General features: G+C 40.1%; 1 protein-coding gene across 1 annotated transcript; it reads left to right on the top strand.

The window, feature by feature from the left end:
• Positions 1–6,470: 6,470 nt before the first annotated feature.
• On the top strand, positions 6,471–8,160 carry LOC133866458 ((S)-8-oxocitronellyl enol synthase CYC2-like). Its single transcript, XM_062302993.1, has 2 exons — positions 6,471–6,662; positions 6,774–8,160. Exons 1-2 carry the CDS (start codon positions 6,624–6,626, stop codon positions 7,905–7,907), a joined length of 1,173 nt encoding a protein of 390 aa, XP_062158977.1. The 5' UTR covers positions 6,471–6,623; the 3' UTR covers positions 7,908–8,160.
• Positions 8,161–25,081: the final 16,921 nt, after the last annotated feature.

Here is a 25,081-nt window from a genome sequence, read left to right as displayed (position 1 = left end):
TTTAAAGTAAGGGACTAGACTGAATATGATTTCCTTCCTTGGGTGTGCCATCCATGGTGTCAACATAGTCATGATTGGTGTCATTACTAATGTCAAAATAGTTAGGCTTGTGTGTCACCCATGGTGTTAGTATAGTTGTGGTTGTGGGTCACCCATGGCATCAACATATTCATGGTTTGGGCAATGAAGTGTCTCTCCAGTTTAGTTTAGTTTGTATTATTACTATATATGTGAAAACTTATCTATCCATGACATCAATTTTCAGTAGAGTTTTATGAGTATTTAGAAAGGAAGAGTCTTATGGAAAGTTTTAGAAAAGTTTATAGGAGAAGATTCAGTGGTATGAAAGTATAGTACCATGTTATGAAAGAGAGTAGCTAGAAAACGAGGTTTCATCCTTGTGTGTGTCACCCATGGAATTAGAATAGTCATGGTCGTGACGTCAACATAGTCGGGGTCGAGTAAGGATGTGTTTTCAATTCAGTTTAGTGCCACTCTTGGTGTCATCATAATTAAGGTTGGTCAAGGAGATGTGTTCCCCCAGGTCATTTTAGTTTCCCTATACAATCAACATAGTCACGGAAATAGAAAAATGTTATTTTAAGTTAGAAACATTTTTAAGCATTTCAATGCATTCAAGGATTTAAAAAGGCAAGTATTTAATGTTACAATAGTTTTAGCACTTATTATGAACATAAATTTGTGTTAGAACAGTTTTCAGTTTAAGAAAAAAACACTCTCTCGTTATGTTTCAAGAAAGGGATTTCATTTTTATTTCAACTACAGATAATTATTTTTATTTAGAAATATTTCCAGCTTGTTGTATGTTCCTACTTAACAAGAAATAGATATTTTTATCAGAATAAAAGAGGGCTCACATCACACACTCTTTCAATTAGTTATTTACTTATTGAGCTATATATGGGCTTACAGTTCCCAAGTTTGGCTTGTCCGATTCCTAGGTTTGACCTCGTCCATGTTGAAGTCGATTCGTGGCCAGTCGTCCTGTTTTCCCGGGCTTGCGGATAGGTGAAGTAGAATCAAACTAGCCTCGAGCCCCACATCACTTGACCACCCAAGTACCCAAGGGAAAAGGAAAGGAAGTGGCTCTTAATCTGCCCAAGGTCTCTGATTTTGATGGGCAAGTCCCATCTCCCCCCCCCCCCCCCCCCAAAATGCCATCTAGAGTTGGCTCTTCGGCTAGATGGAGAGAGCTGCTCGGGAATCCAGTGAGGCCACTTAGGAGGCTCTTTCTTGACGAATAATTGGCAGCGAGGAGCAATGAATTGTTTAGGGTCCTCAACGATGAGCTCTATGATCTTCTATCTCGGTGAGAGCCTCGACTGATTTTTATTTTTCCTCTCTCTCTCTCTCTCTCTCTCTCTCCGTACTCAATCGACCCGTTTGTTTTGGGTTTAGGCTGGGCTGGGTACTATGGTTCTTTGCAAGGAGCGAGGGGTGAGTGACGGTGTGACAAAGTGTGCCCCGCCCTAAATTATAATAGCAAAAGTGGAAATAATTAAATTTTTACGTTACACTACTATTATTACCTCAAATAACACAGCAGACAAATTTTTTTTTTTCTTTATAATAAAATAATAAAATTCATTAATAAAATATAGGAGAACATCTAATTACAAAATAAAATTAACTATTTGAATTACCAAAATATGCAACATTCGGCATATAAATAAATTAAATGGACTGCCTTATATATTGCAAGTCAGCACTCCACAGGCTAGAGACCTTCGAGATTCTTGGACGAACATATGCTGTCTTGCAATTGGGTCTACCACTATCTTTAACCTACATCACAATCTATGCAATTGTCGGGTTACCATAATCACGTAGACGGATTATTGAGTCCATAGTCTTAGTAAATATAAAGATTAATGTCCTTATTTTGAACATGCTTTTTGAAAATATATTCACATGTGATTATAATAACATTTATGATTTGATATAAAAAGAAGTGTTTTGCATATAAGATCATAATTGATAAAATAAGAACTACAGATGTATTTAATAATATTTCCTTAATCATATGTAGTGGAAATATATTATAGCTCTTTGGTATAATATATAAGATGTCTTATTTCCTTAAATCATTTCATCCTCTCACATCTCATCAAGAGCTATCACTATGCGGCTTGCTGGGACCTTCCTCCCACGCGACCGCTTATTAGGACCTTCCTCCCTTAGTGGCATTCTTAGGGACCCCCCTTCTATCTTATTAACCATTTTATGATTTTTGTTAACAGTATTGGTGCCCTTCTGCACCATCATACTAGGGACCTTCCCTCAAATTTATTATTAGACTAACAGGTTGGGATGGGGCCCTTTCACACCCAACTTGAGGTCCGTCCACCCAATATTAAAGTGTCTTATTACCATTTTGGCAACATGTATGCAATAGCACTACAAAAAATTCAGGATTTTTGAACGGTTTGAAACCGTTCAGAAATGGCAAAAATCTCTCTGGAACAAAGTCTAGATGGTTTATTCTGGACAGTTTTAAACCGTCCAGAAATATGGGTTGGTAATTCGGGTTATGGACAGTTTGGCTCAAACCGTCCAGAATTAATAATTTTTTTTTTTTTTTGTCTCGATTTATTTATTTTATTTTTATATATTAATATCATTAATTAATATTTCTTTTTTAAAAATTATTTATTTCTTTTCCATAATTTTTTTTTTGTCTCGATTCATTTTCGTCAACGGTGTAGCTGGGTCGACGATGGAAAGGACGGAAATAGCATTCGTACTAAGCCTTTTGAACAAATCCTTCACAAACTCACGACTAGTTTGTGCCTTCCTAGATCCTTTACAAATCCTGCCTTCTTGTTCTTTTTCTCAAAACCATCAACTCCCAATTTTCTCACAGTTAGATCAGTAACATCCTGAACCTACACATTAAACCCAAAAATTTTCACAAATCCTGAACAAATCAAACCTAAAAATTTTCATAACCCCTTCTTTCAGCCGTGAATCATCACAATCCAAATCCAAATCCAAAACAAACACAAAATGTAAATCAAACCTAAAAATTTCATTTACCCAAACAATAAATAAATAAATAAAAGATCAGACTGGATCTTTCTCTGTATTCCGGCCAGAAATCCTTCCGAAAACCCACTCTCTCCAGTCGCGAGATCTCGTTGTCCTGTTCCCGTCATACAGATGCCGCCAACCATCCAGATCCCGTCGCCCGTCTTCAGTCGTCGGCCGGAGATAGAGACCTAGAGAGAGAGAGAGAGAGAGAGATGGTTTAGTTTTTTCTAGAAGGCAAACAGGGAAAAAAAAAAAAAAAAAGAAAAAAGAACAATGGTTCTTTTGTTTTAAACAAAGCATGGCTTTTGTTTTAAAAAGAAAGAAATGGGAGAAAAAAAAAACAATATATATACATATATATTTATGACGGTTTCAATAAAACCATTTCTAACTTTACAGACGGTTTTATAAAATCGACTGTAAAACTATAATTCAAGACGGTTTTCAAAACCGTCTAGAAAAAAACCGACTAGAATCAACCATTTGTTTTTTGTAGTGTATGTATCATGATCATGATGCATTTCACATTTCATTCCATATATCTTCTCAAAACATACAAAACTCATCAAAAACAAATGATCATTGGGACCTTCCTTTCAATAACACCCACATGGACCTTCCTCCCTTTGGTCTATCTTGTCAACCATTTCATGATTTTGTTAACAGTATTGAGGCTATTCCCCACCCACATGCTGGGGACCTTCTTCCCAATATATTAAATATCTTACTATCCATTTTATAATGACAAGTCCAAGATGCAGCTCATATCTCATTTCATCAATCGTATGATATATCACATTTATCGAAAGTAAATAATCATAATAATTCATAAAATAATCAGGTTCAATTTCTAAAACAAATATCACATTTAAAAGTAAGTACAAGTCTCAATAAGTAATTATACTTACCTCCTCCGTAAAACGCTAAATTAGACTCTGCTTCTATTCCTTAATTCTAGTATTCACTGCATTTAGTGCACTCGCGCGCTACAATATGTCAATTTTAAATTATTTTTAAAAGTCTAAACTAACGACCTCTTAATTTTTATCCTTATACTCTGTAAAAAAATGGGCAGCATAATCACATATTTATAATTTGTAAATATCTCGCGAGCATGACACCGCTGGAGTGTATGCTTGGTACTATTTACATGAATGCATGACCTTCCAACGTGATAGCATGTACATAATCCTAAGTAATATTTTATTATTTTACGCATATTGCTATATTTTCATTAGAGTAACGGTATATCTATGATGTCGTCATATTGTCACATGTGCATCATAACTGCGTATCTATAGTATTTGCTCCTTGTTTTTATACATGCATTATTATGACATTAATATAAATATTATTAAAATATTATAACGTTACTTGAACATTATAACAACGATATTATAAAATTTTTCATTTTAGTTGGACATTAAAACGACGTTATTATAATTTTGTTATAACAATTTGTATAGAACAGCGTTATATAAATATAATATTCTAAAATATTAATATAAACTACACAGATTAATTTGAACATTGTAACGATTTAATTTAATTTAATTTTTTTAAAAAAAATGAACATACACAGAATGGAAGACAACTTCAAAACGAACTCGATGAGCTAATTTATAAAAATTAAGGTCTCAAATCTCACAGCACCATTCACCTAGAGCCAAGTCAGCAAATCCTCTTTTTTCATCCTCTCTCTCGGCAGACGTTTTTTATTTCCTCCTCTCTCCATTTCCCTTCCCTTCCTCACTTGATGTGAGAAAAGGAGGGTCACACCCCTTTTATAAGGGGAGGGCCCCTCAGCATGTGCTCTGCCACATATCCTAATTATATACATATATTGTTAAATTTGATTAAATTTTATTGTTTTTATCCCTCCAATTATCTCGGCTCCTTCCCGTCCTCCGATTGTTACAAACTTTTACGAGCATGTTCATTGCTTCAAGGAAAACATTTTGACGGGTGGCTTGAAGCGGTTTTAATTTAATTGGGCTACAAAATGATCTTCGATTGACTCTAGATTTTTAATTTTTTAGTCGAAAAATCACATATAATTTTTTAGTCGAAAAGTTCATCCGAATAGATCTTTCACTACACTCTTTTAATATGAAATGGTAATATAAATAATAATATTATTTATTATCATTTTTAATTCACACATTTGTTTTTATTTTTTAAATTTTCTAGCCATTAATTACATCTCTCCATAAATCTCAAATGTAGCCTCCTGAAAGCTTATCTTTCTCCAATTAATAATTTCTTATTTCAAGAAATATAATTAAGACATTTAAATTTTAATGAATATTTAATCTCATAAATATTCTCACACTTCCTTTAGATCCATTCAAAATTTTTACTAAATAATTCAATCATTATTATTGGGTCTTAATTTTTCAAGTTAAGACTTTTATATTTGAGAGTCAAAATTCGGGGGTTACACAAAGGTTCTTGCAGCGACCAACTCAATTAATTCGATCTTATGCCGGACAAAAAGAACCTTGAGAAGTCACACAAGCCTTGCCGAAGAACCTTCGCACCATGGGATAGGGATCTTAGAGCCAGAAACTAGTTATTCTCAAATGAGCGCTTGATGCTCCAGGCCAAGCTCCAAGAGGCTCAAGCCCAACCATAGGCTGAGGGAGACAACTGAACCGAGCTTGAGGCCCTTTGGAACGAGTTGCTATCGGAGAAGTGCAAGATTGCCTAGCCAGCTTAAACGAAAAAGAAAAAGTTTGAGGCCTTCATGCTGAAGCTCGAAAGGTTGAGCTTGAGTAAGTTGTGAAATGAGTTAGAAAACAAGAAGATTGAGCTTAATTAGGACAGTCTAGGACGAACGAAAGTTTGAGAAGACCCGATCGAACAGCTGACTCAAATAGATTAAATGATGATTTTAAAAGACATATTATTTTTGGAGAAACACAAAAAAAACTTCTAAAATTACTCGAGCTTGAATGAGTATTAACCTATAATAAGCATAAATAAAATAATCTCTTACTAGATATTTTGGGTAAGAATATTTCAATTAATTCGCAGAGGTATTTCTTATATTATCCATTATCAAGGAAAAATATGGAAAGAAACAGAAATCCATATGTGACTGGTGTCCGATTACAATAGTAATCTGTTGATTAAGATATTAAAATGTTCTAAGCTAGCAAATCATTGCTGATTAAGATATTAAAATGCCAAGGATACATATTTACGAAAATGCCACAAAAGAATAATAAAAAAGTGATCCTTGGAAAAGACAATACTAACCCCAAGAGCTTCCAGATAAGTCCCTAGATCGCCGTCCAAGCGGCCACGCTGCTGTCCAGTGTCCAGGAGATGTCATGGCTGGTGTCATCTCCACCGCATGTTTGTCCTGTTTTGCCCTTGCAAGTTACAACTCCCCTCCATTTATTAGTTGAAGCAGAAACCCAAACGCAACGGAAGATCGAACCCAAACACGCTCAACCTTAGACTCTGACAGTTAGCTGCCATTCACGGATTCACCTAATCTTCCGCTCCCAATCCCATTTGTCTATTACTCCATCATCTTCTCCTCCGTCCATCTTAACTCAGAAAAAATGAGCTGGTGGTGGGCTGGAGCTATTGGCGCTGCCAAGGTAAGAACGATAAGGAGAACAACAGCGACAACAAATCGAATCATTTTCTATGTTTATCCAACTCTTATGTGATTGTTATTATTAATTTCTTAATTGTAATGGATTTTGCAGAAGAAATTCGGGGAAGATGAACAGCCGCGAAGCTTCCAGAGCGTGGGGCTGGTGATCGGCGTGACTGGCATCGTGGGCAACAGCCTGGCGGAAATCCTTCCACTTTCAGACACCCCAGGCGGGCCCTGGAAGGTCTACGGCGTGGCACGCCGGCCACGCCCCAACTGGAACGCGGACCACCCAGTCGAGTACATCCAGTGCGACATCTCCGACGCGGAGGACACCCAGGCCAAGCTCTCTCCCCTGACTGATGTTACCCACATCTTCTATGTCACCTGGACCAACAGATCCACGGAGGCCGAGAACTGCGAGGCCAACGGCGCGATGTTCCGCAACGTGCTTAGCGCCGTAGTCCCGAACGCAGTGAATCTCAGCCACGTGTGCCTTCAGACAGGGACCAAGCACTATATCGGACCCTTCGAAGCTTACGGCAAGATCCAATCCTACGAAGTACCTTTCTCGGAGGACTTGCCTCGATTGGAGGTACCTAATTTCTATTACACTCTTGAAGATGTGTTGTTTGAAGAGGCCGAGAAAAAAGAGGGCTTGAATTGGTCGATTCATAGGCCCCAAGTGATATTCGGGTTCTCGCCGTATAGCTTGATGAACATAATCGGCACGCTTTGCGTGTACGCCGCTATATGCAAGCATGAGGGGCTTCCCTTGAAATTCCCCGGGACCAAAGCGGCTTGGGAGTGTTACTCGGTGGCTTCCGATGCTGATCTTATCGCGGAGCAGCTTATTTGGGCAGCGGTGGATCCGTATGCGAGGAACGAAGCATTTAACTGCAGCAACGGGGACGTGTTCAAGTGGAAGCACTTTTGGAAAGTGTTGGCTGAGCAATTTGGAATTGAGAAGTTTGGGTTCGACGAGGGTGAGACATTGAGTTTGAGGGAGATGATGAAAGACAAGGGTCCTGTGTGGGAGGAGATTCTGAGGGAGAATCAACTTCCACCCACCAAGCTCGAGGATGTTGGAGTCTGGTGGTTTGCGGACATGATGCTGGGAGGGGGGGAGGCCCTGTTGGATAGCATGAATAAGAGTAAGGAGCATGGGTTCTTGGGGTTCAGAAACTCAAAGAATTCGTTCATCTCCTGGATCGATAAGATGAAAGCTTACAAGATTGTGCCTTAAAAATTATTAGGCAAATGTTTATGGTCCTCCGGTGTTATTGCCAATTGAATGTATGCTGGTGGTGTTCTTAAATAAGCATCAACGGAAAGATGTATGGTTTCCTTGAACAAAATTATTGCACTCCTACCTTGTTGCCGTGGATTTTCAAGTAATGGCATGACCAAAGAGTGATGGTTCTGTACTTCGTAGGCAAATTAATGGCAATTTGGATTTAGGGGTTGATGGGTCGATGGTAAAATCGTGGGTTTTGAAATGTTGTTGATTCTTTGGTTCAGACATTTGATTTGTGATTTACGGGTTTTTGTTCGGATATTTGATTTTATTTTGTTTGGGAATTCTCTGGTTGGTTGCTGAGAATTCTGTAGAAAATAAACATAAAAAAGCAAAACAGAATGGAATGGTAGTTTTGGGTGTTACATGTTCTGCTCGATGAAATAACTAGCCTGGGATGACTAGGGTCTTTGTTAGCTTGAGCTTTTTTTTCTTTTTCTTTTTTCAACTAGTTTTAGATGTTTCTATGAACTATAATTTAAAAAAACAACACAAAATATCTGAGTCAATGGGTCGTGAATTTTGAGTTCAATTGATACAGGAAATGCTACTGATGAGTGCAACTTGGCCTGTTTGATTAATTTTTCATAAAAATTTTGCGTACAAGTCTGATTTTTTAAGCTACGTGGTTTTTAAAGCTATATTCCATTAAAAAAATCTATCACATTGTTGGTACAGTTTTCGGTATGGTGACGTGTCTCCAATTGATTCGTCGCTTCCTGCAAACCTTGATTCCTGTAAAACAACAAACAACTAGTCGGGGGTGCCGACTACGCCCACTCCAATGCCTAAGTCAGATCTAAATCGATTTTCTGAAGAATATATGTAATCTCAAAAGCACAGAGAATGCATGTATTTTCATACCTGGTGCGGTGGTCTTATTTATAGGCCGGTAGTTGTAGTCTTATTAGAATCCTTGAAGCCCAGTTAGATTAGGAGTTTGAGTCCTAGTCTGGTTGAACCCTGACCTTATCTTCAGGGAATTCGAATGAGGCTGCAGAGTTCAAATTGAATTGCATTCGTACCTTTTTAGTCTTAATTCCGTGTCATTATCTACCTTATCCAATTAATTATGGAATAGAGGCCTATCCCTGATCTTCTGGGATACTGGCCTTATCACATTCTAAGACAACTGCGGCGCAATTCGAGCAACCCCCGAGGTGATAATATCCGAGACATGTTCGCTCCGAAAATACTAGGAGATCTCGGAATATTGCTGCACCATAACAGGGTTGTGGAAGATCCGAGATGTTATTATACCGAGTTGATATTATCCGAGGTGTTATCACTCCGAAACAATCTTCTATATCGGGTTGTAACTCAAACTTCGTGTATGATCATGTAGTTTCTGTCAAATCTCCGAGGCATAAATATCCGAGACATGTTCGCTCCGATTATACTTGGAGGTCTCGGTATATTCCTTGTCGTAACTGAGTTCTATAAGACCGAGGCGTCATTATACTTAAACAACCTTTTCTACTGTTCTTAACAAATCTCCGAGACGTAACACCGAGATGTTTCAAGATCAGGATCCACGTGTCTTCGGGATTAATTTTATCCCCAACAGTCACCCCCCTAATTCTCTAATTTCAAAAATAAATTGAAATAAGAGAATTATTCGTCGCCTGCCAACCTGTACCTGCTACTGTCAAAGGCGCGTCTTTTCAAAAGTTTAAATGTTTGAACCTTACCGCTTCTTTTTCCAATAACGACGTCAGCTCTGTACCGCCGTCCTTTATCATCATGTCGCGATATTATCGAGGTAGTGCCATTTAATTCCTGGATATGGAACGTGCGCCTTTTCAGTTTTCGGAGATATTGACATGATGGCGCCCTTTGATATTTCGGACACGTGGGAGGTGGATTTAATGTTTTGGAATACTTTCACTATTCATTCTTCGACATATTCTCATTCTCCTTCTTTATCCTCCATTGTCGCCCTCTTCCTAAGTTCTTTTCTTTCTCTGAAACCTCTGTTCCTCCTTTTCTTTTTCAAATGGCTCCTAAGAAGGCTGCTTTGAATGTTCCTGCTACATCTCGGGCCCGAACTAAAAGGTCTGATGGCTACGTAGACCTCTCTCCTCTGGAGAGTAGGGTGGAAACTGCCCTTTTTGAAAGGCATGAGGGTGTTCTGCGTCTGAACTATGACATTCCTCAAACAGTGAGGATATTTTATCAAGCAACTGACGCTCGGCTTATCGACGGCGGCGACATCACGTTATTCGAGCGGATGTTTTTGCTAGACTCCGGTTGCCTTTTCCGGAGATTGCTCGGGATTTTGTCCTCTTTCTGATGGTAGCTCCTAGTCAGATCATGCCTAACGCCTGGAGATATTTGTTCGCTTCATACATCCTTTGGAGGCTCGTGTTGAAGAAGGAGATGAAGATTCTGCAGTTTTTCAATATTTATAGACCAAGGCAGACTTCAGAGGAAATGATTGAACTATGTGTTCGTCACCCTCCTATATTCATCAAACTCAAGAGTGGGTTAACAAACAACAAGTTCTGGGAGTAGCAGTTTTTCCGAGTTTCAGGGGAATGGGAATGCCCCGAAGGTACTCTTTTGCCCGAGAACCGTAGGATGCCTCGGACTTGGCAATTGCTACGGCCTGATCAAAGCGAGACCCCTTCACTTAGTATATCCGACCAGGAGGATGTTAAGAAGATAAGTGATTGGTCTGCAGTTAGGGTCAAAGCTGAGAAATTTAAGGAAGTCGATTTCGACAATCTTGTGACCGAGGAGAATTTGAGGCAGTTTCTTGGATACAATATTCCGAGAGACAAGAGGACAATCACCAAAAGAGGGGCGGTCAAGAAAAGAAATGATGCGCCTCCATCTCCGAGGCCTGTCATCCAGAAGAGACCTTCTGTCCGAGCCGAAGAAATCCCTGAGGATGTTCCTTTGAGGAAGAAGCAGAAAATCCCCTTGGCTGCCTCGGGTGTGAAGAGAACCCCTCCGAGAGTGTCTATGGCTGGAACCAATACCGAAGAGGGATCAACGAGCTTTCGGGGTTTCGTTCCGGAAGTTTCATCTCCACAAGAAGCTGGTTTTACGCCCCCTTTTGTTTTAAGGGATGAGTCCTGCTCCGAGGCGTCGTACCAGGGCCCCGATACTCCTCTTGAGGAAACTCATGTCGGAGCTTCCACAGTAACTAGTCCGGCACCAGAGAGATCTGAAGAGGGGGATGAACCGAGACCTGAGGCCCATAATGTGCAAGTCACACGTAGGGTGAAACATCCGGTGAGGAAGCGGAAATTCAGTGTCCAAGATCGTCTTGTCGAAATAATTTCGAAGGCTGAGCGGATGTGGGGTAAGGCGGTCATAAGGCCTTCTGACGCCGAGGAGGTACGGCAAGAGTCTGCCCCTTCGGGTGGTGAATCTATTGAAGAGAGGGATGAGGATGTTGGCACTCCCCGAGATGAAGTTTCGATCGAAGACTTTGTGGAGGAAGGCACTCCTCGGACTCCTTCATCAGAGCGTCTAGAAACTCCACCACCCCCCCGGTTGTGATTGTGAAATGGGGCATGAAACCCCCCAAGAACCATGTACAGCTCCTGACCCAAACGAAGCTCAAACAGAAACAACTGAGAGGGGGAATACCGAAGAACCAGAGACTTCTCAGCGAGCGGGTGTTCAGGATACATCGGGTGTTGGTCTCGGAGAGCCTGAGGGATCGAGGGTCAATGCCGAGGCCACCACTCCCGAAGCAGATCTGCATCCCGAAGCTTCTACTAGGGACAGGTCCCATACCGAGGCCAGCACTTCTGAATTAAGGCTTTCTGAGTCTGAGGCAACTCCGAGTGCGAAAGCCGCTCCCTCTGTAGGCCCCAGTTCTTCTTCCAGAATTTCCGCAGGCTTTGAGGTCTTGGGCCGAGGCCTTCTTGGTCATCCAATGGAGGCCATAAAAAATCTGATTCCGGAAGGGTTCTTAGGAAATGCATGGGTTTCCTCCCCCGACAAAATTGCGCAAGGCATCCTTATATCTCATTATCAGGTGAGTTTCCGAGAACAAGCCTTCATTTTAACCAATTTTTAGTTCTTAATCCTGAGTTTGCCTACCTTTCTCTTGTATCTTCTGGTGAAGATGACTGCCCTCTGGCAGAGGTATGAAAATCGTCAGGTGCAACCTACTGCTCCAGCCCCCGAAATGCAAGCTCGAGTCTCGAGTCTGGAGAAGGAAGTGGCAACTTTGAAGGCCCTCCTTCAATCTAGAGATGAAGAGCTTGCTGCCCGGGACTTAACTATATCCGAGCAGCGCTCTGCCAATGCTCGTTTGAAGAAGGAAGTATTGGAGGCAAATGAGCGGTATACTCGCTCTGTTGCAAGTCTTTCTATCGAGCTTGATCGTGCAGATCAGTTGTCTTCTCGCTTGTCGGCCGTGCAGAACGAATGCTCCGAAGCGTTCAAGAATGCCTTAAATGCTGAGGCAGAAAAGGACAAGCTGAAGGCCGAAGTTGAAAGGCTTGAGGCTGAAAGAGACAAAGTTGTTAAGGCGCAGGATCATTCAGAGAGTCTCTTAATTAGGCTTAGGGCTAGATATGACGCGGGCCAAGCAAAACTGAAGCGCTATCTGAAGCAACTGAGCTATGTGCCATTCCTTCGGGACCAGAGCTGGGCTCGGGGATGCAATTGGGGTTTCGAAAACTTTCGAACTTTGGTAACGAACCCCAAATATAAGTTCGACCCCGAAACAGTTGGGCCGCAACTGGTTGGGTTTCCTGAGGAAGCAATCTTAGAAATGGACGAATTCGGTAAAGAATTCATGCCAGACGTTCCGAGTTGGGGTGACGACGCACCGGATCCCCGAGAGGATCCTCTTGACAATCCCGCAAGCTAAAAGCTGTTCTCGGGACTGAATTTTTCTTTATTTCTAAAATCTTTGTTATCTGTAAAAGAGTTTATATATCAATGAAATGAAATTACTGAATTGAAGTCTTAACCTTTCAATTTCCTTATTTCTGAATTTAGATGATCCATGTTCATAGCATCTGGAGACCTCCAACCGAGAGGTTTCTTGTCTTGGGCCGAACTATCCTGAAGGTTCTTGTCCTTCCGGAGACTTTCAATTTTGCCATGGTTTCCTTTCCATAACCCTTTCAGGTCGTCCGAGGAAAGGATTTTGACCAATTCTTAATCTTATCCCTTCGGAAACCCCCAATCGAGGGGTTTCTTCCCATTGAATCCTTTCCATGACCCTTTCGGGTTGTTCGAGGAAAGGATTCGGGCGGATTCTAATCGGGATATCCATAACCTTATCCTTCGAAAACCCCCAACCGGGAGGTTTCAACCCTTTGTATCCTTTCCATGACCCTTTCGGGTTATCCAAGGAAAGGATTCGGGGAGGATTCTTTTCTAGATATCCTTAGTCTTATCCTTCGGAAACCCCCAACCGAGGGGTTTCAACCCTTTGTATCCTTTCCATGACCATTTCGGGTTGTTCGAGGAAAAGAATCGGGCGGATTCTAGTCCTCATCCTTCGAAAACCCTTAACCGAGAGGTTTCAACCCTTTGTATCCTTTCCATGACCCTTTCGGGTTGTTCGCGGAAAGGAATCGGGCGGATTCTAGTCCTCATCCTTCGGAAACCCCCCACCGAGAAGTTTTAACCATTTGTTTCATTTCCATGACCCTTTCAGGTTGTTCGAGGAAAGGATTCGAGAGGATTCTTTCTTGAGCATCCCCCCCATAACTCTTTTGAGTCGTTCGGAAACCCCCCACCGAGAAGTTTTAACCATTTGTATCATTTCCATGACCCTTTCAGGTTGTTCGAGGAAAGGATTCGGGAGGATTCTTTCTTGAGCATCCCCCCATAACTCTTTTGAGTCGTTCGAGGGAAGGAGTCAGATGGACGTTGATGTAGCTTGATCATCTTTGGAGAAGTTTGATGAAGAAGTGCTTCCATTTTGCCTCGGATTGCTGCTTTATTCTTAGCAGAGATCAATCAATACCAGAGGACTGTCTGCTCTTCTTTGCTCTCAGTGTTGGACTAACTGAGAAGTTTCTTGCCTTAATATCCTTCCCATAACCCTTTCGGGTCATTCGAGGAAAGGAATCGGACATTCGTAGTGTTATTCCGTTAATAACCCCTAACCGAGGGGTTTCTCCCATTGCATCCTTTCCATGACCCTCTCGGGTTGTCCGAGGAAAAGATGCAAGTGGATTCTTTTCTAAGTGTCCCCATAACTCTTTTGAGTCGTTCGAGGGGGGGGAGTCGGGCTAATTCCTAGACTTTTACAATTGTTGATATGAATTGGAGATGAACCTTCTTTATTGAATATAAAATTGTTGAGAAAAACAAAGATTTACATGTAATATTTCTTTAAGTGTTCGGCATTCCATGATCTCGGGAGTATCTTCCTTGTCTCGGTCATCAGGCGGTAAGCCCCTTTCTGATGGCATCCCACTACCTTATAGGGGCCTTCCCATTTGGGTCCCATTTTGCCTTTCGTCTGATCTTTCGTCATTAAGCTCATCTTCCTGAGTACCCAATCTTCGAGCTGAAACTTCTTGGGGACCACTTGTTTGTTGAAATACCGAGCTGTTCGATTCTGATATGCTGCCCATGTGACTTGAGCGTCGTCTCTTTTCTCCTGCAAAAGATCTAGGTATACCTTGGCCTTCTCGTCGTTAAGCCCTGGATTGTAGTAAGCTACACGAAAGCTTGGAGATCCTACTTCGACTGGTATCACAGCCTCAGCCCCATATGTAAGTGAGAACCGTGTCTCGCCTGTTGGAGTTCTTCTTGTGGTTCGGTACGACCACAACACCTTTGGAACGAATTCAACCCATGCTCCTTTCTTCTTATCAAACTTTTTCTTCAAAGTCTTCACCAGGGTCTTATTCGTCGCTTCTACCTGACCATTCGCCTTTGGGTAAAGTACCGAGGCATAATAGTTTCGGATACGAAGCTCCGAACACCACTTCCGGAATGGTTCACAATCAAACTGCTTCCCATTATGAAACTCGATATCAAATTGTCCGAGTTCCATTGCCCAGTTGACTAATCTTCCCGAAAGGTCAGGTTTTTACAGAATCTTCTTCATCGGATACTCGGTCAAGACTCTAATAGCATGAGCCAGAAAGTATGGCCTCAATCTCCTGGCTGAGATAATCAAAGTGAATGCCAATTTTTCGATCCGGGGATACCTTTCTTCTGCTCCATGTAATGCTTTACTCGTAAAGTAAACAGGTTTCTGAACTCCTGAATCTTCTCGGACTAGCGCCGAGCTTACCGCCGAGGCGGATATTGCCAAATAGAGATAGAGTATTTCCCCTTCGGTCGGGCGGCTCAACAATGGAGGTTTTGTTAAGTATTCCTTCAACTTCCCGAAAGCTTCCTCACATTCCTCACTCCACATAAAATGTTTTTCTCAAAATTTTAAAAATGGGAATGCACTTATCTGTTGACCGTGATATGAAACGGTTCAGGGCCGCAATCCTTCCTATCAATCGTTGGAGCTGTTTCGTTGTTCTCAGGGCTTCCATCTCGAGGACAGCTCTGACCTTCTCCTGGTTTGCTTCGATGCCCCTCTGTGACACCATAAACCCCAGCAATTTGCCTGAAGAAACTCCGAAGGCACACTTTGTAGGGTTAAGCTTCATGTTGTATTCTCTCAGAGTCTGAAAAGTCTCTCAGAGGTCTTCTATGTGTTTGGTTGCCTGAATACTTTTAACCAGTAGGTCATCTACGTATACTTCAACGTTTCTACCAATTTGATTTCGAAACATCCGATTCACCAGTCGCTGATAAGTGGCTCCTGCATTCTTCAAACCGAAGGGCATCATCTTATAGTAGTAAAGTCCTCGGTCTGTGATGAAAGCAGTTTTTTCTTGGTCTGCTTCTTGCATGTAGATCTGATTGTATCCCGAGAAGGCATCCATAAAGCTTAAGAGCTCGTGTCCGGACGTTGAGTCGACCAACAAATCTATCCGAGGCAAAGGAAAGCTATCCTTTAGGCATGCCTTATTCAAGTCAGTGAAGTCGACGCACATCCTCTACTTGCCATTAGACTTCTTCACCAGTATCACGTTGGCCGACCACTCGGGATAATCCACTTCTCGAATAAATTCGGTTTTCAATAACTTCTCTACCTCTTCTGCAACAGCTTGATTTCGTTCGGCGGCAAAAGTCATTCTTCTCTATTTCACAGGCCGATGATTTGGGTCCACATTTAGTTTATGGACAATGACCGAGGGATCAATCCCTGGCATATCTTCATGGCTCCAGGCGAATACATCACTGTTGCGCTTTGAGAACGCCACCAGATCTTCCTTCACGAGTTGGGGGAGTTGTGAGCCTATATGAACTTTCTTTCCCGAGTCACCTATTTCGAACTCCTCCAAGCCTTCCACAGGCTCCCCCAACAGTGACTGCTATTTCCCGTCCTCCTTAGCTTTCTCACCCAGATTGTGCTGCCTCGGGGTGTCTTTCAAGGATAAGTTGTAACAACGCCTAGCCTCCTTCTGGTCTCCCTTAACCACTCCAACTCCTTCTTTTGTCGGGAACTTCATACTGAGATGTGGTGTTGAGGTCACAGCTTTTAAGTCGTTGAGAGCTGTCCTTCCGATAATGGCATTATAGGCCGAGACTCTGTCAACTATCAAGAACTTCACCATGATGACCTTTTGCCTCGGATAAGTTCCCGCTGTCACAGGAAGATCGATAGATCCGAGAGGCAACACCTTTTCTCCAGCGAAACCCTGTAATTGGCATGAGACCGGGACCACCTTTTCTCTTGGGACTCCCATGTGATCAAAGGCTGACTTGAACAGAATATCAGCCAAGCTCCTTGTGTCAACGAGGATCCGTCGAGTCTGATAATTTGCTATTGTTAGGGTAACCACAAGGGCGTCTGTGTGCGGAAGTGAGACTTCAGCATAATCATCATCCGAGAACCCTATAATCAGAGGGTTATATTTCCGAGACTTTGGGGACTTTTGGACCGAATATACCTTGAAATCATCCAGCTGCCTGGCATATGCCTTCCGAGCCGAATTGGACTCGCCTCCTCCTCCAAATCCTCCCGAGATGGTGTGGATGATAGGAAGGTTGCCTTGTTGCTCCACCCGAGCTCTGCTCCTGCTTCTCTCCCTTCTTTCGTCCCTCCGAGGCCGAGGGGATGGTTCTCTGCTTCTTCCTCTTCTTTCTTCTTGTCTCGGTTGATAGTTTCTTCTTTCATTCCGATCTTCTTCTCTCCTTGGCCGCGGGTATTGGTCCCGCTCCTGTTGATTTCTCTTGTTGACGAGAAATCGGACTAGTTTCCCGTTCTCAATGAACTTCTCAATCAACTGCCTCAGTGACACACACTGCTTGGTCAGGTGACCATATGAATCATGGAAGGCACAATATTTGTGAGCCAAGCGCGGAGGTGGATCTCCTGGAATGGGTCTCGGCCTTCCGGGCAGGTCGAAGTTGGATACTTCTTCGGTAAATATTGACTCCTTGTGCTGAAAAAGGTTGTCAACGAGAGACTCCTTCCCGTCACGTTTCTGATCAATAGTTCTCAATAGTGCATCATAATTTGCGCCCAAGTCTAGGACCATCTTCTGCAGCCTTTTTTCGGAGTCTGTAGGTGGAACCGGATTAGTGGGCTCCACATGGTCCTCGTTCCGCTGCACGACTCTCTCCCCTGACCCTTCGGGGTTTCCATCAGGATTTGTTCCTTCAACCGCATCGTGATTGAATGGTGGCGGAGTCTGAGCAGCTATGAGCAAAGCATTCTGAGCCAGCAAATCCTCCACATTCTTCTGTGCCTGGGCCAACTATTGACTTAGTTGGGTTATTCTGGCCTCTGGACCAGCAGATTCTGCTTCTCCGCGGACATCATCCCGATTAGTAGGTAGCACCTCTCCTTGGGTTTCGTTTTGGACCGGATTGGAACGTCTCGTAGTCACCATCACGGATTTGATTTTCGTAAGAACAACTAGTCGGTTCGCACAGACGGCGCCAAACTGTTGGTACAGTTTCCGGTATGGTGACGTGTCTCCAATTGATTCGCCGCTTCTTGCAAACCTTGATTCCTGTAAAACAACAAACAACTAGTCGGGGGTGCCGACTACGCCCACTCCGATGCCTAAGTCAGATCTAAATCGATTTTCTGAAGAATATCTGTAATCTCAAAAGCACAGAGAATGCATGTATTTTCATACCTGGTGCGGTGGTCTTATTTATAGGCCGGTAGTTGTAGTCTTATTAGAATCCTTGAAGCCCAGTTGGATTAGGAGTTTGAGTCCTAGTCTGGTTGAACCCTAACCTTATCTTCAGGGAATTCGAATGAGGCTGCAGAGTTCAAATTGAATTGCATTCGTACCTTTTTAGTCTTAATTCTATGTCATTATCTACCTTATCCCATTAATTATAGAATAGAGGCCTATCCCTGATCTTCTAGGATACTGGCCTTATCATATTCTAAGACAACCGCGGCGCAATTCGAGCAACCCCTGAGGTGATAATATCTGAGACATGGTTGCTCCAAAAAGACTAGGAGATCTCGGAATATTGCTGCACCATAACAGGGTTGTGGAAGATACGAGATGTTAGTATACCGAGATGATATTATCCGAGGTGTTATCACTCCGAGGCATTCTTCTATATCGGGTTGTAACTCAAACTTCGTGTATGATCTTGTAGTTTCTGTCAAATCTCCGAGGCATAAATATCCGAGACATGTTCGCTCCGATTATACTTGGAGGTCTCGGTATATTCCTTGCCGTAACTAGGTTCTATAAGACCAAGGCGTCATTATACCTAAACAACATTTTCTACTGTTCTTAACAAATCTCCAAGACGTAACACCAAGATGTTTCAAGATCAGGATCCATGTGTCTTTGAGATTAATTTTATCCCCAACACACATGTTGTTTCATAAATTTTGCTGGAAGTGCTTTATTGCAAGCTCTCCATGCTTGGACTTTTGTACTTGGGCAAAGACAGCCCTTTGAAGCAATTTGGAGAGTTGACAAACTGTATACTCGAACAGTCGAACTGGTTGTTTATATTCAATCATTTCTTGTTCTTTTATATATTACTTCTTGTTTTGTGTCTGTTAGTGTATTGCGATTTTTTTTTCCCATACTGGCTAATGTTTTGATACTTAACAAAAAAAATGTGCATGTTTTTGTAATGTGACATGGTTTGATTCTCTTAATTGTGGCTTCATTTTAGTTTTAGCTTACTATTTTATCCATTTCTTTTGTTGGCACATAGTTGTTACACAGAATGTGCTGAACACCCAGAATGCGTTTTGGTAGTGATAGATATACTGTAACAGCTGTGAGAGCCAAGTTTGCAAGAGGAATTTTACCTCAAAAGGAGTTAGTTTGATGCTGAATTTTGTTTGTTTATCTGCTATTATATCTTTTAGGAGCAGACATCAAAATCTGCCTTGGGAAAGGGATTTCGGGAAAATAGGAAGTACATTTACAGAGGTAAGCAATAATTAATAATTCTTGCTGAGTAACCAAAAAGTAATGGGAAATGATCAAAACACTCACAATGCACAACAATGACACAACACCAAGGCACATTGAGGTGTGGCCTACAAATTGGGTCCCACCCCAATGTGCCTTGGTGTTGTACCATTGTTGTCACGCCCCCGTTTTTGGAATGTAAGGGGATACGTGAACTTGAGAAAAATAAAATCATCCACGAATTTAAATCTTTATATATTTAAAGAGAATGACACAATAAACACAAGATGTAGATTAATACTCATAATTTCACATATATAGTAAGTCTTAGTAATATTTCAGCTAATACAAATAGTCAGGGATCACAAAATAAAACACTGTTCATATACAAAAAAATCAATCCGGTCTTCGAACTACTTCTTGGAGGAAACTTCTACTATCTCCAAACTGGTCCGGACTAGCAGTGTCATTAACTATACATAAACAAAAATAAATCCCTGACTAAACGTTATGATCACGGGCTATCAAAACAAACATAAACCCACTGATCGGCATCAATGGGCCAGAACTGTGAATCATCATAGGTAGCGACCCCTATGGGTACGCCCGCTATGAGGATGATGATATGAAGCGCCATCTGAAAAGAATTGTAAGGGTAAGGGGGTGAGTTCAACAACTCAGTAAGTAACACAACAAAACATAAAATATAATATAAAATAAATTTACAATTTAAAAAAAAATCAGTAACAATGAGAAATGTGTATTCATAATTATCGTTCATAATGTGTAAGTTTTGTCTACCACTGGACCAATTCCGCATTTTTACCATGAGCGGTGCACGTTGGGCTCGTCCATAGGACCGATCCCGAAGGACCCATGGCTCATCTTGTCGTCACAGGGGAGAGCTGCCGGGTTAGGAAGCTCCCTAGGTGAGAACCCCCCGGCCGATAGCTCCACACTTTTGGTGTGGTTGCCCCGCTACCCATCATTATAATCATTATAAGATCCGGATCACAGCATTATGGTACCGTGTGACAAAACTTTGTGTGGTGCACATAAAACAAGTATTCAATCATAATTTCATCATCATGTTCATATAGTGCGCATGTAGCACATATATCCTCATCCTCATTCTCATTATGCACATCTAGCATATAATCACCAGCTCCATTCATTCATGTGATTACAAATAACATATTCATTATTTCATACTTGAGATAATAGAACAATTAATGTTAAAGTGAAAGTCTTTCGAAAATTCCCGACATTTTTCCTTTGACAAGATTTTATTTAAAAACTTGCCGGGGTTTTTAGGGTTGTGTTTCCTTACCTGGATTTTCTGAGTGTAACTAGTTCCTCCTTCCTAGATTGGATCACAAGAATATATTTTTAGAGGATAAAATAATCAAATTCGGTGCATAATATATTGAATTAGATTAGCTAAAAGACTACTGTATTTTACAGCAAGCATCAAACCAATATTCTCCACATGTTCAATGGCAAATTTGAAAGATACAAGTAAGGCTAAAGAACCTTAAAGTCCATATTGATTATGACAAATCACTTATAGCACAATGTTGGCTAATGGTCCAATGATGACCAGTCTGAATGCATGTGCACCATGTAACAGTCATATAGTCTATAGAAGTTGGACTAAATACCATGTCAAATAATTAAAACAATTGTCACTGTTTGGGCCTGAAGTCATATTTTTCTTCTCAATCATATTACGTTATTCACTATTCTGATGTGGATTCACTCCAAGTTTTCCAAGTATATGATACTGCCATATGAATTAATTCAAATTTTTAACAACTTAAAATGACTTCTTTGATTTAAACTAAGCCAAAAGATAATCATAAAAAGAAAATATCCAGCACCCATTCTGTTTCTACACTGAACAAACCAAAAAAAAGATTTTACAGCACTCATTTGTTTTGCTAAAAAAATTTTATCCTCCGAAATATTCTAAAAAAAACTACTTGATTCCTTACCAACAATATCACATACAAGCCCAATTCGGCAAACCAATCCCCAATAAATAAGTCTACAATCAACCAGAAAATAAGACCATTCAACATATCCAAAAAAAATCAATTAATTAGCCAATTACAACTGAAAGAGAACATCCAAAACCCAATCAAATTCAACCCTATAATCCCAAACAGCCAGCACCAACTGAAACAGGGGATCTTCAAACCACAGACCGAACCAAAAAGAATTTTTACCCAATCAGTCCTTTAACCCATTCTGTGGCTACTGAATTCTACACAAAAAAAAAAAACTCCAAAAATCCTTCAATCCCATTCGGTTCCTCTGCCTGAAAAACAACCCAGATTTTTGTTTCCTATTACCCGAAACCCATTCTGCTCTACGAACCAAAAGAAACTTCCCACAAACAAAAACTGAAATCTGAACAAAGAAACCAACAAAACCCATCTTGAAAAACCGAAAATCAGACTCCCCTGCAGCTTGCCGACGCTGAGCCGTGGCCTACCGGCCCACTGCTCCAGTCCGCCCCAACCGGTGGCTCACCCACCGGTTCTCTCTTTCTTCTCCCTCTTTCGATCTCTCCCTCATCTCTTCCTCTCAGTTGGGCTCAACAGGAAAAGAAATCAAGGAACCCAAATAGAAACAAGATCAAAAATTTCTCAAGACCCATTCAACCCATATTCTGAAAATCAAGAAAAACCCAAAAATTTACACACACAGGGAGCCAGAAATTGCCGGAAAAACGCCCTCCGGTGGCGTCGCCGGCGAGGGGCCGCGATCGGCCGGCCCTGCGGTACCGTCCGCCCAGTCCGGTGGCTAGCCCACCGGCTGGGTCTTCTCTCTTCCCCACCTCCCTCACTCGGCCGGTCTCTCCCCCCCTTTCCCTTCTTCGGCTTCTCTAATTCTCCCCTCAACCCAACTCTGTCTCAGAAACAAGAAAAGAAAAAGAAGAGAGAAGAAAGAAACAGGGGAAGGAAAAGAAATGCTAAGGGGGCGTCCAACCGACGAAAAAGAAGGGAGAAGAAAAAAAATAAAAATAAAAAATAAACTTCCAGCAACATAACACTTCAAGAGTCAAATAATCGCAACCTAATATCAGAAATTAAAGCTTCAACTCAACACAGGTCATTTGATTTAAAAGCAGAGAGTCCACAGAACTAAAATACTCTACATCACCATAATTTAATCACCAGAAGCTTACGAAAGAAACAAAGAGGAAAAGAATACCTGCTGGGTTAAGTTTTGAAATGGCCAAGGACTGAATTTTCTGCCGATGCCTTGATGCATGGCGAGGGGAGTGATTAAATAGGAGAAAAATGCAGCTATCGTGGCTTAAAGGGGCATTGCATGGGCTCAACGTGTTTTTCTTTGGACTGAAAAATGGCAAGAAATGGCTGAAATTCTGCAAGGTGTCCATGGTTTCTGTTTTAAAGATGGGAAAGGTGGAAGACGTCGTGCGAGAGAAAAAAAAAATACCTCTTTAATTAAACGACGCCGTTCAAGAGGACTGATGATTTGATTTTTTTTTTTTTTTTAAACATATTTATATATATATATATATATATATATGTATATATATATATATATATATATATATATATATATATATATATATATATATATATATATATATATATATATATATATATATATATATATATATATATACATATGTATATATACATATACATATGTATATATATATATACATCTATACATATATATATATACATATATATATATATATATATATATATATATATATATATATATATATATATATATATATATATATATATATATATATATATATATATATATATATTATTCTTTTAAGCCCAAAAAAATATTGAAAAAAAATTTGGGGTGTTATAATTGTTGTGCTCAAAGAGTGCAAGGATCACTCCCCAAAAGTAATGCTGAATTGCTGATGAGTAGACAAGTTGATTTTGAATTGCTGGTGCTGTAAAAGCAAAAGAATGCAAAAAATAATTATTTGATTATTGTGTAGAAAAGATGCAGAAACTCTTTTAAAAATACTAAACAGATAATTAAGCATTGAATATGAGGAGAGAGGAGTTCTTTGATTGCATTAAAAGATTTGGTTAATTTTGTATTCATAAAAAAAAAAAAATTGTTTATTTTGCCCTATATTTTTTTTCCCGAATATTCAGAATTATATGAGTTTTATAATTTGTATTAAATTATAATCTTTGGTACCACACTAATAAAGATTCCTGCTAACTTTCTATTAATTCTTTGATAATCACAATCTAAGTTTTGTTCTTGCTATTTTTTTTTCTTTATAGTTTTCATTTTAAACTACACCTATAGGGTCAAATTTTTTAACATGTTTTAATTGACATGGATTAAACTAAAATTAAGAGTCTTACGATAATAAAATTTTATGTGATTTATACATTCATGTAATATTCTGTGTGTAATTGTGTCACTATGTTCAATGATGTATTATGTATAACCCTTATTGTGTGTGTGTGTGTATAACCCTTATTGTGTGTGATATATATATATATATATTTAAAGAAGTCTGATGGATTTTTTTACACATCTTTTTTAGTTTATTATGAAAAGTACGATAAAAATGTGTTTAAGTTTTAAAATTAAATTATATAATAAAGATTCTCGCGCATATCACATGTTATGGGCTAATTAATATAGAACTTGAGTTCAAGCTCATGCAAAGTTATAGGTCCAATGTCTCGCTGGGCAGCACAAGCTTTAGGCTCAAAGCCTAATTGAATGGAGACCTTTTTTCAAAATAAATAAATAAAATAAAATTGTTCGTCTCTCAAGTCCAAATTTTGTAAAAGAATTGATAGTGTCCGAGTGAAAGTGGTGAACACGATCAATTTCACTCGACGATTGAAATGGCCCAAGTTTTTCTTGGCTCAACAGTTTATGATAAAGCAATATAAAATTAACGACAACAAGATGATGTCCATTTCGTAAGTACAACAACAAGATTTCGATGTTTATTAATAGCTTGAGCTTACTTCATATAAATTGGGCTAGACTTCAATTGGTTTAATAAATGGGTTGAGTTTTAATATTATTATTATTTTTTTTTTTGACATGTCCACATGAGAGGGGAAGGTAGAATTCAAACTAATGACTTCCGCTTCGGTTCATTCAAACTCATTTAAAGCTCGATTATAAGTATGTTTGTACGCACTAACGTGTCTGTATATATATATAATCATATTAGGCAACTAATCAGAGCAAAACCATGTGCCACAAATCATATCTCATTAGGCAAATGACCAGAGCGAGGTCACACACCCTAGGTGAATGAGAATTCCATTTCCTCACTTATCCCAAAAATAACTAACTTCAAAACATTCCAACTTTATATCACATAAATAATTTTTTTATTATTATTTAAATAAAAAAATTCACTATACTGTTTTATACAAATTATTTTTACTTTATATCACATCTATCAATTCTAACTCCCACTACCAATTCATCTTCCCTTACCAAACAAGCCCATTGAGAAATTGGTCAAAGCAAGACCATGTTCCCCAAAGCAGGGTCATGTACTGCAAGTCATATCTCATCATCAAATTGATCAGAGCAAGATCATATACTCCAAATTATATCTCATTGAAGAATTGATTAGAGCAAGATCATGTACCCCAAATTATTTCTCATCGGGCAATTAATATTTAATCAGAGCAAGAATATGTACCCGAATTGTACCTC

The sequence above is a fragment of the Alnus glutinosa genome, chromosome 4 (genome assembly GCF_958979055.1).
Source record: "Alnus glutinosa chromosome 4, dhAlnGlut1.1, whole genome shotgun sequence".
Classification (NCBI taxonomy): Eukaryota; Viridiplantae; Streptophyta; class Magnoliopsida; order Fagales; family Betulaceae; genus Alnus; species Alnus glutinosa.
The sequence above is the reverse complement of the archived record's forward strand: the minus strand, read 5'-3'. Positions and strand labels throughout refer to the sequence as shown.

Coding starts and splice junctions, on each gene's coding strand:
- LOC133866458 (XM_062302993.1), top strand. CDS start 6,624: ATGAGCTGGTGGTGGGCTGGAGCTATTGGCGCTGCCAAG. Junction 6,663..6,773: donor GAGCTATTGGCGCTGCCAAG/GTAAGAACGATA, acceptor TGGATTTTGCAG/AAGAAATTCGGGGAAGATGA.